General features: G+C 45.9%; 2 protein-coding genes across 3 annotated transcripts in view; one reads left to right on the top strand and one right to left on the bottom strand.

Moving 5' to 3' along the window:
• Positions 1 to 16618, bottom strand: part of PLA2G7 (phospholipase A2 group VII) — a 32511-nt gene that overhangs the window by 6107 nt on the left and 9786 nt on the right. The window contains exons 2-7 of one of the 2 annotated variants that reach the window (XM_024215741.1): positions 9908 to 10047; positions 6981 to 7105; positions 4052 to 4202; positions 3262 to 3355; positions 1464 to 1532; positions 657 to 804 (exon numbers count right to left, since the gene is read on the bottom strand). In XM_024215741.1, coding sequence (XP_024071509.1) covers positions 657 to 804; positions 1464 to 1532; positions 3262 to 3355; positions 4052 to 4202; positions 6981 to 7105; positions 9908 to 9998 — 678 coding nt within the window. In that variant the 5' untranslated portion in view covers positions 9999 to 10047. The remainder of the gene's footprint in view (positions 1 to 656; positions 805 to 1463; positions 1533 to 3261; positions 3356 to 4051; positions 4203 to 6980; positions 7106 to 9907; positions 10048 to 16618) is intronic. The other variant, XM_024215742.1, reaches the window with a different exon arrangement.
• IMP3 (IMP U3 small nucleolar ribonucleoprotein 3) lies at positions 15033 to 16438 on the top strand. The gene has a single exon (XM_024215743.3). It carries the CDS (start codon positions 15107 to 15109, stop codon positions 15662 to 15664), a length of 558 nt encoding a protein of 185 aa, XP_024071511.1. The 5' UTR covers positions 15033 to 15106; the 3' UTR covers positions 15665 to 16438.

The following is a 16618-nucleotide window of genomic DNA, read 5'->3' as shown; positions in this document are numbered from 1 at the left end:
GGGCCGCGGCTCCTCTTGAAGCCGGAGAGAAGCCGTGGCCCCGCGCCTGCCGGGGATGGAGAACAACAGGCGCGGGGCCGCAGCTTCTCTCCCCTGCTGGGCACTAGGCACTAGAAGCACTAGGCAGCGCACATCAATGCACCGCCTTGGGGACCACTGACGGGCTTGAAACCCCACTATACCGCGACCCCGCATTTAGCGCGATGTAATTTTTTGGACCCCAAACATCGCGGTATAGCAGGGTTTCACTGTATAACTATATGGGTGTACTATACCTGTTAAGCACGCCTAGTGTGGACACAGCTTATGCCAGCAAAGCTGCTCTTTTGCTGGTATAGCTTATTTGAGGCCTCCCTGCTTCCCCCACCTCTGAGCAAAATAAGCTACACTGCCAAAAGCACAGTTGTGCTGCTAGAACCACAACTATGTTAGGGGCTTTTGGCAACACAGCTATGTTGGTCACAAATCATACCTCATCACGCTCCTGAGCAACATAGCTATGCTGGTAAAAGTCTGTAGTGTAGACCTGGCCTGAGGTAGGAAGCCTGATGGGTTAGTGGCCTTGCAAATATGCCAGCTTTAATCAATCCCTTAGCACGTATGGGGGGTAGATTGCATCTTCCTCATTTGTTAGATCAGCATTCCACAACAAATACCTGTTGGTGGCGTAGAGGAAATTCCTGTTCACCTCGTTTTAGTTTTCTGTAGTAGATCCATTCCTCTTCCGGATTTTCTGTAGCCTCTTCTTGTGCTTCACAAACAGGATTCTCCTTACAGTAATAAGTCGCAGAAGAGGATTCATCTCTGTAATATAGAAAAAAAGTTACTTCTGAAGGCTAGTTCACACTCATGCCAACAGTGCTCAACCCACATGGACTTCAGGGGTGAAATCGTGTCTCCATTGACGTTAACAGGACTGGTGCCATTGATTTCAATGAGGCTAGGATTTCACCCCCTATCAAGAAAGACTGGCTCCTGGCACCAAGAAACTAACTAGAGCAGCATTATAATTAAATGTATATAATAAAGTCTAAATGAAAAGAAAACAGACCTTGTTTTGACAGGGTCTAATATTAAACAGCCACAAATAGTGCATTTAAAAAAATTACATAGACAACTGACAGCTACCCTAGTCAAAGAATTCAAGTAACTTGCTCTTTGTTTAGATTGAGAGTTGAACAACGGGAATTACTTGGGTTTTGAAGAAAATTAATACTATTTTAGTCTTTTTAAATAAATCTAAGTTATACTGTACAATAAACATTATGTTCTTTTTGCGTCTGTTAGACTCAAGACGTTGCTGAGAAAAATAATCTCTCCCAGTCAAATTTAAGTATTTATCAAATTTAAGACGGTCTCAGGTTTTGCACACAGCACCTTGCAAGATCAAATTATAAGCATAGGACTTTGTGAAATAACTGTTCGCCTCTTGTAAGCCAAAAAAGCAGATTTACTATACAAACCTGTGCTCCACAGCAGCAACTATAAAACCCTGAGATGTCATCTCAATGCAGATAGCAGAGTATATAGTCCTGAAATAAAAAAAATACACTGCTTAAATACACAATTTTAATACCTTGCTCCTGAAATAACATATAGGCCATATTTGTACACCTTGTCAAGGCTGCTTCCCCACTCTGAACTTTAGGGTACAAATGTGGGGGCCTGCATGAAAACTTCTAAGCTTAACTACCAGCTTAGATCTGGTCCGCTGCCACCACTCCCAAAGTGCTAATTCCCTTCCCTGGGTAGCCTTGAGAGACTCTTCACCAATTCCCTGGTGAATACAGATCCAAACCCCTTGGATCTTAAAACAAGGAGAAATTAACCATCCCCCTCCTTTCTCCCACCAACTCCTGGTGGATCAAGATCCAACCCCCTTGGATCTAAAAACAAGGAAAAAATCAATCAGGTTCTTAAAAAGAAGACTTTTAATTAAAGAAAAAGGTAAAAATCATCTCTGTAAAATCAGGATGGAAAATAACTTTACAGGGTAATCAAACTTAAAGAGCCCAGAGGACCCCCCCCCCTCTAGCCTTAGGTTCAAAGTTACAGCAAACAGAGATAAACACTCTAGCAAAAAGGTACATTTACAAGTTGAGAAAACAAAGATAAAAACTAACACGCCTTGCCTGGCTGTTTACTTACAAGTTTGAAATATGAGAGACTTGTTTAGAAAGATTTGGAGAGCCTGGATTGATGTCTGGTCCCTCTCAGTCCCAGAGCGAACAACCCCCAAAACAAAGAGCACAAACAAAAGCCTTTCCCCCACCAAGATTTGAAAGTATCTTGTCCCCTTATTGGTCCTTTGGGTCAGATGTCAGCCAGGTTACCTGAGCTTCTTAACCCTTTACAGGTAAAAGGATTTTGGAGTCTCTGGCCAGGAGGGATTTTATAGTACTGTACACAGGAGGGCTGTTACCCTTAACTTTATAGTTATGACACACCTAATTTAATATTTTACATTGTAGATCAATGCCTCCTTTCCTTCTCAAGTTACTACTGGACTGATTTTTATGTGGAAGTCTGTAAAACATGTTCAAAGTCCCACATAAATAATAATAATTACTAATAACAACTAGCTCTTATATGGTGCTTTCATGCATAGAACTCAAAGTGCTTGTGAAAGGATGTCACTATCATTATCCCCATTTTGTAGATGGAGAAACTGAGGCACAGGGCAGGGAAGTGATTGCCTAAGGTCACCCAGCAGGCCAATGACTCAGCCAGGAATCCCTCTGAGGTCTCCTGAGTCCCAGTCCAGTGCTCTGTCCACTAAGCCATATAGCCTCTCTAGCTTTATATCAACACCCATTTTGAAGAGGATTTTTTGAGGAAGAGAAACTAATGATTATATATAATAATATCATCTGCATAATACTTTACATCTTCAAAGTGCTTTACAAACATTAATTAATTGATTCTCACAACACTCTTAAGAAACAAGTATTTTCAAATAGGGAAACATAAGTAAACCAAAATTGGAGCAGGCCCTCAGTGTTTACAAATTGGCATTGATTTCCATGGAGATAGACTACTTTACACCAACTGAGGATCTGGTTTTAAAAACCATTGTTTTTAAAACCAGTTTTAGCTAATGCAGTGATGGATCCAACACAACTTGACTGAAATAGTGTTCAAAACCATTCTCAAGAACTGTCAACTTCCTGGGCTAAATTCCTCCCTGGCATAACTCCACTGGAGTTACATTGGAGAGTCACTTGTCCCCATGTGGTCTGAGGCCACAAACTGCAGCATTACCGGAAAGCTCCAAGTCCATGGGAAAAAATAATGAGGGGGTATTTCTCTCCAGGCTTGAAAGCAGCATTCCATTTTGCAGGACAGGTCACTGAGCCTAGATAAAACAGGATATCTGCAGTTAGTGTGGCTTCTTATGTAACCACTTCTTTGAGAGACATTCAGATACCCTCCCTTATCTTGAGTAGCTGCTTTACTCCTCAGATTGACCCACTGATTTCAATTAGATTATTTGAGTGAGATACACAAGGCAAGTAAGAGTAAAGGCCTTAGTTCCTATTCTGCACTATAAAGCCTGATCCTACAAACATTTATTACCAGGCAAAGGGTGAAATTCCCCCCATACAGAGAGCCGGCATCAGGCCTATGTCCCACTTAAATTCTGTAGGGGAAGACTCTCAAGGGCACAAAGGCCATTAGGCATCCAACTCCTACTGACTTTCAATCAAAGCTGGGCACCTAGCCTCCTCTTTGTGCTTTCAAAAAACTTCCCTATAGGTTTTAAGTGATGGCCCTTTGCTCAAGGATGAATTTTACCCATAGGGCTTACTACTGGGAATATTCCCAGACACCCATGACAGTGGTATTTGGGCACATGGTGCAGTGAAACATACAGTCACAGTCACCTGAATGTTATTGCCCCATAGGAAAAGGAGGAGAAACAGTTCTGCAAAGGAAATTCCCTTGAGCTCCTGCAGTATTAACACATTCCTCACGTACAGATGCCATAACTAAACTGACCACAGCACACAATATCTCACCAGTAAGGCAATTAGATATAAACTCATCTTACCAACATAGTACTGAAAAAACGTCTCTCCTAACACCCGGTACACGTTGAGGAAGTCGGCAAGTCCACGATAATATTCATTCCTGGGGATCCACTTGGTTTCTTCACCACTTGTGCCATTTTGTGAAGGATAATACAGACGAAAGAAGCTTCCCTGTGATTGAATCAGAAAAAGAAATAGATTCTCGCTGAAGCTGCTAAAAAATAAAAATATTTTTACCAAAGAATTTAACATGTTAAAATGATACCACAAGGTGTAAGAGAGAGTCCAACGAGAAAATTAACAAAGGCTCAGTTTTGATCGCCACCAAATGTCTCTGTATTTTTCATACCTGGGAACCAAACAAACATGATCTCTGGCATCCAGCTAAAGTTAGATAACATTCCCTCCCAGGCTAAACTACCATTAAAGCATTATTTCAAAATGTACAGAACAAACTCTCTATTAACTTTAGAGCATTTGCTGCCTCCCTTCTCTTATTTCTCCTTCTTTCCCTATTCTCTTCCTATTTTCTGTTTCCTCGTGCATCATATTTCTTCAGACATGTTCAGAGCCTGCATTTCCCTCAGACTTGTTTCAGGCAATGTGTTCCAGCAGATAGAGCACAGACTGTGAGTCAGGAGATCTGACCTTTATACACAGCTTAGGCACTGACTTGCTGTGTGCCCATTACTCCTCTGTGCCTCAGTTTCTCTGTCTAAACTGAGGACAGTGATACTTACCTTCTTTGTAAAGCACTTTGATAGCAACAGATGAAAGCTGCGTAAATACAAAATATTACCATTAATAATTTTCTGTAGTGTTTCTTCTTTGTTAAATGTTTCAGATTATTTTTCCCTCCAAACCAATCTCTTTCAAGATGTTTTCATATCTGCTGTGGTCTCTGTTCCCCTGTGCATTTTTTTTAGTAGTATTTTCTCTCTCCCAAACTCTTACCACTGTTCTCTCTCCCTTCTCAATTTCCTTCCTTTTGGGTGCTTTCTCTTCTCCAATTGGACACCCCTGCTCTTCTTGTGAACCATGTAAGCCATTGGGTATGTTTTTTCAATAGAGTGTTTCTTCTGCAAGGACCACAGGGTGGGACTATGTACAAGTAATTTAATGTAATAAAGAAGGTGTCTGTCATATAAAAAGTATGTACAGTTTGTATTCTTGCTCTTTAGGACAAAAGTGACTTTGGAGCACACTATTCAAAATCTCTCTGATTATATTGTGTTTCAGTGAATTAATAGTAGGAGTGCATGCAGAATATCCTAAACAATGGGGCAAGATGGCTGTTAAGAACAATACTTATTTTAAACTGGACTTTTAAAAACAGTTTCAGGTTGCTTGAATATTAAGTTTCTGATCTATTACCCAACGCAAATGAAGAGCTTATCTGATTAATCTTCTCTCCATTTACACAACACACCGTAATGAATGATCATTTTTGACAAAGGCTTATTTAGGAACAGATTGCAAAACCCTGACCGTGATGAGGAGTTACTCACCTGATTAGTCCTTATTGCATTACTCAGGTGAATAATTGGTTACCAGTGTGAGTAAAGTTCATAATCTAGACTTTAGAGAATGTTAATAATCCAGATCACTTACTTAATAAAGGCATGAAAGCTAATTTGAAGCAGTTGGCATGGTAGAGTTTAACTACCCAATCATTCTGTAATGTAGGCACAGAATAAATCCTTATAAAAATTCACAGACCAAAATATCCAAATGATCCCTACTCCCCACGATCACTACAAGCAAATTCCACCATAATAGCTTTGCTTGGAGTTTAAAAATGCAATGCCAATGCCACAAGAAATACCAATAACAAAGGGCAAGAGTGTTTTAGTAGAAAAACGGTGAGGCTACTGTATCTGAAAATGCAAATCAGCATTGAATAGGCTGAATGGGCTGCAGGCCCATTAACTGCTTATAACTTTATCTGCATTCTTGGGAACTTGAGAGATGTAATTGCTTCCTTCTGTTATGGTTCTACACCAATTCTGAAGACTGTAACCTTTCTTTTTAAATAGGTACACATTCCAGAATTGTCACTTTTTAACACACAGCAGAAATGCTATATATCATCCCTCATTTGCCCTGCTAGGGGGACTTTTCTGATGGGGATAGCTGAAGTCATGGGAGACCTTGGTGGTGGGTCTTCATTGGAGCTAAGTTGCCAGGAAGGATGGGGGCAGGCGCCAGGAACCCAGGGGTATGGGGGCTCTGTTTGAATGGTCTTGCATATCTCAGGGGAAGGACCTCTGGCTCATTCCATGAGGTGGCAAACCACGTTTCCCACCTGCACTGCGCCACGTGGAACAATGAGGAAGAGTTTTCCTGCCCCATTCCAAAAAATTCACTATAATGAGCTATGTGAATTCAGTGGGAGTTTGGTGTCTAAATACCTTTGAGGATCTTGGCTAAGGAGGATTGCCTTAAGTAGGAAAGCAGGATCAGGCTCTTAAATTGTACTTAGAGATGGGTCCAAGCTACAAAGCTTAAGATTTAGATAAGGATTCAGTTCTGAACTTCTCCAAAGTTTTGGACATTAAATGATGGTGTCTATATCCAGACATTTTTGCCTGCCAATTTCAGTTTATAAAATCTATATCCTAGTATCTGACAGAATCTGCTGATTTACAGTATATCCCTGTCATTACAGCCTTACACTTCCAGCGATACCGCTGTGCCACAGTGGCCAGCCTGTGTCATTACTCTTACAGAATTAATTCATATGAAACATTTTGTTCACAAAAAGTAAAATGCCTGGGGGCTTAAGCAGGCTTTGTCCTGCCCCTCTGCATGGGTGAATTTCCACCTATCAGAACCAGGGGAACTTTTCATTTAATTAATACCTAATAGTATGATGAAGGCTGCAATGTTGGACGTGTGACTTATGTCAAAATAAAGTAGGGAGTGACAGGAAGGTTTTGGCTGTCATACCTGAATCGTGTAATCAGTCATCAGGTCCGTGCAGCCCACAGAGTAAGGCCCCTTCCCCTCGGGGATTCCATTCAACTTTGCAGAGCTCTTGCTCCCCATTTCCATCTGTGCATTAACAGACAAGCCTGGGGGATAAAAACAGAAGATGAGACTCATACCTGCTGAAAAGGACATAGGATATTAAAGATTCAGGACTTTGAGATTCAGGGCTGAGCTGACAGTCAGGGTGATGAGAAACAGGCACAGCATTCATAGATTTTAAAGCCAGAACGGATCATTATGATCTCCTGTGTATCACAGGCCATAGAATCTCATCCAGGAGACTTTCACCTGGGCAACTCACAGACAGCTGGGAGGGAATGATGAGGGGAGGAGATAAGAGAGCCTGGGGCAGGGGTTACCAGAGTGACGTGGGGACTAGGAAGCTGGCAGAAGCCTGGGATTGCTGGGGGGATGAGTAGTGATATTCGGTCTGGAGCGATGTTCGATAGGGCAGGGTTAGGAGATCCTGGAGTAGCCTGCATGGAGGAGCTTGGTTCAGCCTCCCCCATTCTACCACTTGTTATCTTAAAGCTGCCCCACACTCTGCCTTGTCTGCATTAATCTTCTCCACCCTGCCCTGTCCCCTTTCAGCTCCTGCTTCATTCTGATCCCTATGCTTCCCCCAACCCATCCTGTCCCCAGCCTATATCCCGAGACTGTCCCCCTCCTTCTCCAAGCTAGCTTCCCCCTTGCCCCCTCCCCCAGTCACTCCTCCTCCTCCTGGCTCCCTTGCCAATGGGAACCACCTCCTGCTTCCAGGTGCTCCATGTTGGTATGCATCCCGCAGGGGAGCAGCAAGAGCAGGGGAGAGGCAGCTTGGGGGTCTGCAATTCTTTCAACATAGCTGTCCCTGGTGGCCAGGAGGAGAAACCCCAGCAGAATCCTTGCAGACCTGCTTGATGTGTGACTTGCCAGCAGGACTGGAGATCTGCATGACAGGGCTTCTTTCTTCTTCTTTCAAACCTCAGCATTTTGTCTGCTACTAAAAGGCTCAAAGGCTAATTGGCCTAGAATTAGGAAAATTTCCTCCTTCATACTGGAGGACTGCATGTCTCATTTGTGTGACATTGGATGAATGAAGAGACAGCACAAAGTAAGCCTGATTTTCAAAACGGTGAAGTGCCCACAATTTCCAGTTAAGTAACTATGAGTGCTCAGCACTCTGAAAATCAGTCTCAAAGCTCACACATGCCTGTGACCGGTGCTCTGGAATGCTTGATAATGGCTTACCCAGCTGAGAAAATGGAACTGTATCAGTGTTTCAGATTCTGTTCAGAACTGATGGATATTTCAGGATAAGAACATAAGAATGGCCATACTGGGTCAGACCAAAGGCAGGGCCGGCTCTAGGCACCAGCGTTCTAAGCATGTGCTTGGGGCAGCACTTTTCAAGGGGCGGCACTCCGGCCTTTTTTTTTTTGCTTGGGGCCGCAAAAAACCTGGAGCCAGCCCCGACGAAAGGTCCATCCAGCCCAGTATCCTGTCTACCGACTGTGACCAGTGCTAGGTGTCCCAGAGGGAGTGAACCTAACAGGTAATGATCAAGTGATCTCTCTCCTGCCATCCATCTCCACCCTCTGACAAACAGAGGCTAGGGACACCATCCCTTACCCATCCTGGCTCATAACCATTAATGGATTTAACCTCCATGAATTTATCTAGTTCTTTTTTAAACCCTGTTATAGTCCGAGCCTTCACAACCTCCTCAGGCAAGGAGTTCCACAGGTTGACTGTGTGCTGTGTGAAGAAGAACTTCCTTTTATTTGTTTTAAACCTGCTGCCTATTAATTTCATTTGGTGGCCCCTAGTTCTTATATTATGGGAACAGGTAAATAACATTTCCTTATTCACTTCCTCCACACCACTCATGATTTTATATACCTCTATCATATCCCCCCTTAGTCTCCTCTTTTCCAAGCTGAAAAGTCCTAGCATCTTTAATCTCTCCTTATACCCGTTCCAAACCCCTAATCATTTTAGTTGCCCTTCTCTGAACCTTTTCTAATGCCAGTATATCTTTTTTGAGATGAGGAGACCACATCTGTACGCAGGATTCAAGATGTGGGCGTACGTTGGATTTATATAAGGGCAATAAGATATTCTCTGTCTTATTCTCTATCCCTTTTTTTAATGATTCCTAACATCAGGATCAAGAAAAATGTTAAATAAGGATGGGCTAATTTTTGGGTCAAGTGTGATAATAAAATAATAATACTTTGCAGTTCTATGATGATCTCCATCCTAGGGTCTCAAAGTACTTTACGAACGGTAATGAACTGAGCATTAGACCATCCTTGCTGGGCCAGATTCTCTATTGCCTTGGCCCTTGTGTAGTCATTTACATTATGTAAATAGAGACACAGCGGTCTTAAAATGCTAGCAGTCTCTTTGCATAGATGTAGATGACTACATAAAATGCAAGGCAATAAAGAATCATCTCCACGTGGGGAAACTGAGGCACAGAGCGGTTAAGTGACCTGTCCAAGGTTACACCAGCAGTCTGTGCCAGAGATGGGACTTCAAATCAGATCTTCTGTCTCCCAGTCCTGTGTTATAGATCATAGATAATTCAGCACTCACAGAGCTCTCTTCATTCATAGATCATAGAATATCAGGATTGGAAAGGACCTTAGGAGGTCATCTAGTCCAACTCCCTGCTCAAAGCAGGACCAATCCCCAGACAGATTTTTGCCCCCATGCTGCTTGCATGAAACTTCATGCATGGAGGAGTTACTGAATGGGGAGCATAGTGAACTGGTAGTCCGCACATAAATTAAGAGCTTTGAGGTAACAGGTGCAAAATCACATTTCTCACTTTTTTTTTGTTTTTTGTTAGTCTCCTACAAATTAATGATAGCTGCACCATTGAAGGATACATTTCTTACCTGCTAATTTAATTTCTCCCAATTTCCCTATGCTAGTCCAGAGTAACCAGTAACGGAAATGGAAAAGTAAATGAAATTTTGAAGACTGCATCTTCTATTCACTGTACCTTCTATTCACGAATGTCTTTCAGCTTCATGACCTTAGTCAAAGCAAGTAATTTAAAAACATATAAGCAACATATATTCAAAAGCAATTTAGTTTTTGTTTTCCTTTTAAGGGTGGCACATGGATTAGCAAAAGATTGAAAGCCTCATTCAGTCTCCTTGGCCATTCAATCCTTGCTGAGTCTGCCAAGAGAGCCAATTGTGGGGGCTGGTTTTTTGTGATGTGAATTCCTGCTTCACTACAACGTGGACTGAGAGCATCAGCTCTTTTCACATAGCACCCCCACCACAGAGCCATCAGATCGTAATTACATTGACTGGTCATTACAGCCCTAGGACCACATTCTGTGCTGTGCCTCACAGGAGTGCATAGAGGTTAGGTAAAGGCAACTGTATGCCCCTTTCATGCCTCCTGGATTGTGGGATAAGTTGGGGCCCAGTCAGTCTCCAGCATAATTTAGAGCAGTCCCTGGGCAGGTTTTTACGGCAGCTTCCCAAGGCCCCCTATTGGTAAGTTTGGCAGAATTCAGCTTTTATTTTTTTATAATTTCAACAGATAATATCAATGTTTATAAGAACATAAGAATGGCTATACTGAGTCAGACCAATGGTCCATCTAGCTCAGTATTCTGTCTTCCGACAGTGGCCAATGCCAGGTGCTTCACAAGAATGAACAGAACGGGTAATCATCAAGTGATCCACCCCATTGCCCATTCCCAGCTTCTGGCAAACAGTCGCTAGGGACACCATAATAAATTCTTAAATATTTTTAAGAATATTTAATTTTCATTGATTTAAATGTTCACTGTTGTGCAAAATGATGGGTTCTATTTTTTTTTATTTTAATCTATTTAAATTTTCATAGCTGTGAGACATTATGGATGGGGGGGTCCAGACAATAATTATTGAATGACAGCAGATGTTCAGATTCAAAAAGTTAAAGTGTTATAATCTTTAAAACACCAATAGTCAATGTCACATGTCAAAATATACAAAGTAAATATCATTAAATCAAACACTAATAAGTTCTCAAGCAGCATTTTTCTTACTTTGCCTATCTGTAAATTTTGGTTATTATTAATGGAAATATCTTGTTATCTGTTTGTTTGTGTGTGATGAAATCGATGTTTACCAATAAAAATCTAATCCTTCCAAGCCCAGAACAGCTGGAGCAGAGAATACCCCAGCCACACACTTTTCCTCCCACAGCACCTCTCTTCTGGGCCTTATACCACCCCCAGCAACCCCTACAGTGACAGCTGCAAGAGGGGAAAGCCTGTTTTGCTGGCCTTTCACCTCTTTGGGAATCCCTCTGTGCTGGGGGAATCTAGCTGTTTTCTAGACCTTGTGGTCGTGTCTACACTGCAACTAAAAACCCACAGCACCGAGTCTCAGAACCCCATCAGCTGACTTGAGCTTGCGTGGCTTGGGCTGCAAGGCTGAAAAATAGCAGCATAGATATTTAAAGTCAGGCTGGAACCTGGGCTCTGAGTTCCTCCCCCTTGCAGAATCTCAGAACCCAGGCTTCAGCCCAAGCCCAGATTTCTACAATGCAATTTTATAGCCCCGCAGCTTGAGCCCTGTGAGCCTGAATGAGCTGGCCTGGCATAGGTGCCAACTTTCCCCAGCGCCGGTGGGTGCTCGCGCCCAACCGCCCCCTCCCTGCCCCGCCCCAACTCCACTCTTTCCCCAACCCTGCCCCGCCCCCATTCCAACCCCTTCCCCAAAGTCCCCGCCCCAACTCCGCCCCCTCCCTGCCCCATTAGACCCCTTCCCAAAATCCCCGTCCCGACCCCACCTCTTCCCCGAGTGCGCCACGCTCCCCCTCCTCCCCCCTCCCTCCCAGCCGCGCAAAACAACTGTTTCGCGGCGCAAGCCCTGAGAGCTAGAGGGGAAAAGTGGGCACGCAGCATGCTCAGAGGAGGAGGCGGAGGTGCGCTGGGTGGGGGGGCGGGGAGCACCCACCAATTTTTCCCCGTGGGTGCTCCAGCCCCAGAGCACCCATGGAGTCGGTGCCTATGTGGCCTGGGCCAACTGCGGCCATGCCACAGGTCTTTTATTGCAGTGTAGGCATACCTTTAGGGTACATCTTCACCACAGTGAGTCTCAGAGCCTGGGTCAACTTACTGTATGGTTAAAAATTGTGGTGACAAACAATGTTCAGGCTCAGGCCGGAACCCAGGCTCTGAACCTCTGTGAGGGGGAGGAAGCCCTGGCTTCACTTCATCTACAGCTATTTTTAGTTTTGCAAGCCCCAGCCAGTTGACCTGGGCTCTGAGACTCACTGTCACGGGGTGGGAGGGGTTTCTGTGTAGATGTACACTTTTGTATGTAAGGAGTGGTGTAGAGACGGCAGAGCTGCTGAGAATCAGGGCCCTAACCTGAATTTGAAGTGACTAAATCCTCATCTACACTAGAAAATTAGTTCAGCATAACTACTCTGCTGAGGCTACGTCTTCACTACCCGCCTGAATTGGCAGGTAGAAATCGATCTCTCGGGGATCGAATTATCGCATCTCGTCGGGACGTGACAATTGATCCCCGAATCGACACTTGTACTCCACCAGCGCAGGTAGGAGTAAGCACCGTCGACGGGGGAGCCGCGGAGGTCGATTTGCTGCCGTCCTCACAGCGGGTTAAGTCGGATCGGATACGTCGAATTCAGCTACGCTATTCGAGTAGCTGAATTTGCGTATCTTAAATCGACCCCCCCCCCCCCCCAGTGAAGACGTAGCCTCAGGCATGTGAAAAATCCACACCCCTGAGCACTGTAGTTAAGCCGACCTGAGGTCCCGTGTTGATAGCACTAGGTAAATGGAAAAATTCTTCCATCGACCAAGCTACCGCCACCCAGGAAGGTAGATTACCTACATCAACAGGAGAATCTCTCCCGTCAGCATAGGTAATTTCTACTCTGAAGCACTACAGCAGCACAGCTGTGCCACTGTAGTGTTTTAAGCATAGACAAGCCCTCAGACACCCATCTGAAAAATGGGAATAATACTTCCCTAGCTCACAGGGGTGTATGAGGCTTCGTTTATAAATAATGAAGTTGTGTAAAAGCCTTGTATGAAAAGCACGACAGAAGCACAAGTGTGTTCTCTCATAGACATTGAGACCCTTTAAACTGTTATACTTAAGGACAGGTTTCAGAGTAGCAGCCGTGTTAGTCTGTATCCGCAAAAAGAACAGGAGTACTTGTGGCACCTTAGAGACTAACAAATTTATTAGAGCATAAGCTTTCGTGGGCTACAACCCACTTCTTCGGATGCATCTTATGCTCTAATAAATTTGTTAGTCTCTAAGGCCTGGTCTACACTACGGGATTAATTCGGATTTATCAGCGTTAATTCGAATTAACCCTTCACCCGTCCACACAACAGAGCCATTTAGTTCGAATTAAAGGGCGCTTTAAATCGATTTCTATACTCCACCTCGACGAGCGGAGTAGCGCCAAAATCGATTTTGTTAATTCGAATTAGGGTTAGTGTGGCCGCACACCACCGAATTAATGTGATTAAAATAAATGGGGTAGTGTGGCCGCACACCACCGAATTAATGTGGTTAAAAACCGAATTAATGTGCTTAGTGTGGCCGCGCACAATCGAATTTATACAACCTGTTTCCCAAATTCGAATTATCTAAATTCGGATTAATCCCGTAGTGTAGACATACCCTAAGGTGCCACAAGTACTCCTGTTCTTTTTGTGTTATACTTAAGACTCAGTAAAGAGGCTACTTCAGTCACAAAAGTCATACATACCCCTAAACATAAAAGGAAGCAGGGTAGCAAAAAATAAACCAGGATAGGTTGATTACAATATTCAAGAAGTTATTTGTGCCAAACAAATACCATTCAGAAAACTGAAACCCAACCCTAGTGAAGACACTTGCATTTTGAATCTCTTAATTTTTTTGGTTAAGACATGCTTTTCTGTGCTTGAATTCTGTTAAATGTTTCTAGATACCGTACTAGCTGAACAGTGGGTCCTGTAACTTGCTAGGATCTTGCAAAACACCCTATGTTCTTTTAACCATGTTTTCAGCGGGGTGGGGGTGCCTTTTGCCTATAACATGCAATTGTTTAAACTTGGGTGGCTCCATAAACGCTGTTCTTGAGGTTCTAAAGGGCTTTGGGAAAAGTAACCACTACTGATGTCATAATACGTTATATACTAGAACCATTGTCATGAACTTTATCCCCAAGTGCAAAGTTAAACAGAGGAAGAGAGTCAGGCGTAGGTGAGGGAGAAGCCAGGAGCTTGCAGGAGGGATTCAGCCTGGAGGAGGCGGGGAGACCCAGGAAGGCGGTTCCTGTTGGCAGGCCCTGCAGAGCACCAAGATGTGCGGGAGGTAGTGGAGGCTGGCGCTGGACAGGCAGAGCTGGAGGGGAGAAGCGAGGCGGGCTGGAGGGGAGAAGCGAGGCGGGCTGGCGGCGAGCTGGCTCCAGGACGGAAGGGGAGGCAGGCGAGGGCTTTGAGCCGGGGGCGTGCAGCAAGCTAATGTAAGGCCTCTAGCGTAGCCAGGGCTGTGGCCCCTGCCCGAGCCTCCGGCTCCCCGGGTAGGTCCTTTCGGGCCGGGCTCCCCTGCGCGACGCTACTGCCCGTTCCGTCCAGGCAGCCCCATGCCTCCTCCCCCCCCTCGTGCTGCCTGGGCGGCGCGTGCGCAGCAAGAACCCGCCGTCACTGGAGACCACGCCCACCCCACAGCCTCTTCCTCCCAGTCCCTCTGCATCCCATCATGCACCACGTCCCAGTCCGCAACTTTCCCCCCCGCCCATCAAAAATGTGACTGGCGGGCTGCCCCGCCTTCTGGCCAATGAGAGCAAAGGGCAGCGGGCTTCCGCTCCCAGCTCAGCGAGGCGGAAGTTCCGGTTTCCCCCGCCCGTTGCTGTGACTGCGCCGGGGTCGCGGTGCTGCTTGCCAGCGGCACCACGTGACAGGCAGCTCCCGTGTGCCAGCCACAGTCCCGCCAGCTCCCCTTAGCCCCGGGCCGGCCTCAGTGCCGCCAGCTCCAGCGCCCGGCTCCCCGCGGCCCCGGGCCGGCCTCAGTCCCGCCAGCGCCCGGCTCCCCGCGGCCCCGCCCGGCGGCAGGATGGTGCGGAAGCTGAAGTTCCACGAGCAGAAGCTGCTGAAGCGGCTGGACCTGGTGAGCTGGGAAGCGGCCTCGGGGAACCTGGCCGAGCTGCGGGTGCTGCGGCGCTACCGCCTGCAGCGCCGGGAGGACTACACCTGCTACAACCAGCTGAGCCGGGCCGTGCGGGAGCTGGCGCGCCGCATCCGCGACCTGGGCGAGGCCGACGCCGCCTTCCGGGCCCGCTGCACGGCCGCGCTGCTGGAGAAGCTCTACGGGCTGGGGCTGGTGAGCTCCAAGCACTCGCTGGAGCAGTGCGACCGGGTCTCGGCCAGCTCCTTCTGCCGCCGCCGCCTGCCCTGCCTGCTGCTCCGGCTCCGCATGGCCCAGAAGCTGCGCGACGCCATCACCTTCATCGAGCAGGGACACGTGCGGGTGGGGCCCGAGGTGGTGACCGACCCCGCCTGCCTGGTGACCCGGGCCATGGAGGATTTCATCACCTGGACCGACTCGTCCCGCATCCGCCAGCACGTGCTGAACTACAACCAGGAGAGGGATGACTTCGACCTCGCCTGCTAGGAGGGCAGAGGGCCCCGGGGAGCTGCTGGCTAATCTACCCCACCAGCCTGGGAGGAGACTCTGGACCCAGATATGCTGCCCCTTCATGCCAGGGGGAGGGGGCTTGGCCTGCATGTGCTGCCCTGGCCCAGTTGTTCTGTGTACCACCTCCCCCTGCAAAGGGATTCCTGGGCTCAGATGGGCCTTATCTGATACCATCCACCTCCTCTGTGAAGGGACTCTTGGCTCACTTGTGCTACCATGCTTGCTTCCTACCACCTCTTTGTGAAGGGACTCCTGGCCCAGATGGGCTGAGGCCAATACCACCCACCTCCAGAAGGAAGGGATTTCTGGCCAGGTGGGCTATTAAGCAGATATTATAAGTCACTGTCCCCAAGTCTCTGCCTCCTCTGTGACATTTTACCCTCCTGCTGCAAAGACCATTAGCAGAACAGCCAGAATGGTGTTATTTTGTTGTCACCATCAAAGGGGCATCTATAAGGGACTGATGAACAAATGCGCTCCTGGCCAGGAAAACAATCTAGAGGGTGACTGAAGATTTAAGTTTTGTTGCTCAAATGTGATGGTGGAAGAGATACAGGTTTTATACTTTGTCTTGTCAAAGGGCTTCTCTCTCACAATAGTCACTCTTTCAAAAATAAATCAACAGGGATCGTTCTGTTTTCAGAACTAAACTTTGCTAGTTACGCTAACATTGTAATCTGCAGCAATACCTAAAACAGTCCTCGTGATTTTCTCACATGTTTAATAAAACTGAAATTACTTTTCTTAGAACATTCATTTGATTTCTTTAAAGCAAGAGCTGAGCTATCTTTCCCTGTAGGCCCCCCCCCGCCGCCCTAGAGTAATAAAATTGAATATGTTCTTGTTTCACTTTTGAACTGGAACAGGCACTTAACCAATAATTTAAACCAAACTAAATTTTAAATGGTTCATTATTAATTTGTCTGTGGA

The sequence above is a fragment of the Terrapene carolina genome, unplaced genomic scaffold, assembly GCF_002925995.2.
Source record: "Terrapene carolina triunguis isolate 2854851 unplaced genomic scaffold, T_m_triunguis-2.0 Scaffold42, whole genome shotgun sequence".
In the NCBI taxonomy this organism is placed as follows: domain Eukaryota; kingdom Metazoa; phylum Chordata; order Testudines; family Emydidae; genus Terrapene; species Terrapene triunguis.
Note: the sequence above shows the minus strand (reverse complement) of the source record. Positions and strands in the feature narration are given on the sequence as shown.

Excerpts from the sequence above, each read along its gene's own strand:
- IMP3 (XM_024215743.3), top strand. The coding sequence starts at position 15,107 with ATGGTGCGGAAGCTGAAGTTCCACGAGCAGAAGCTGCTGAAGCGGCTG.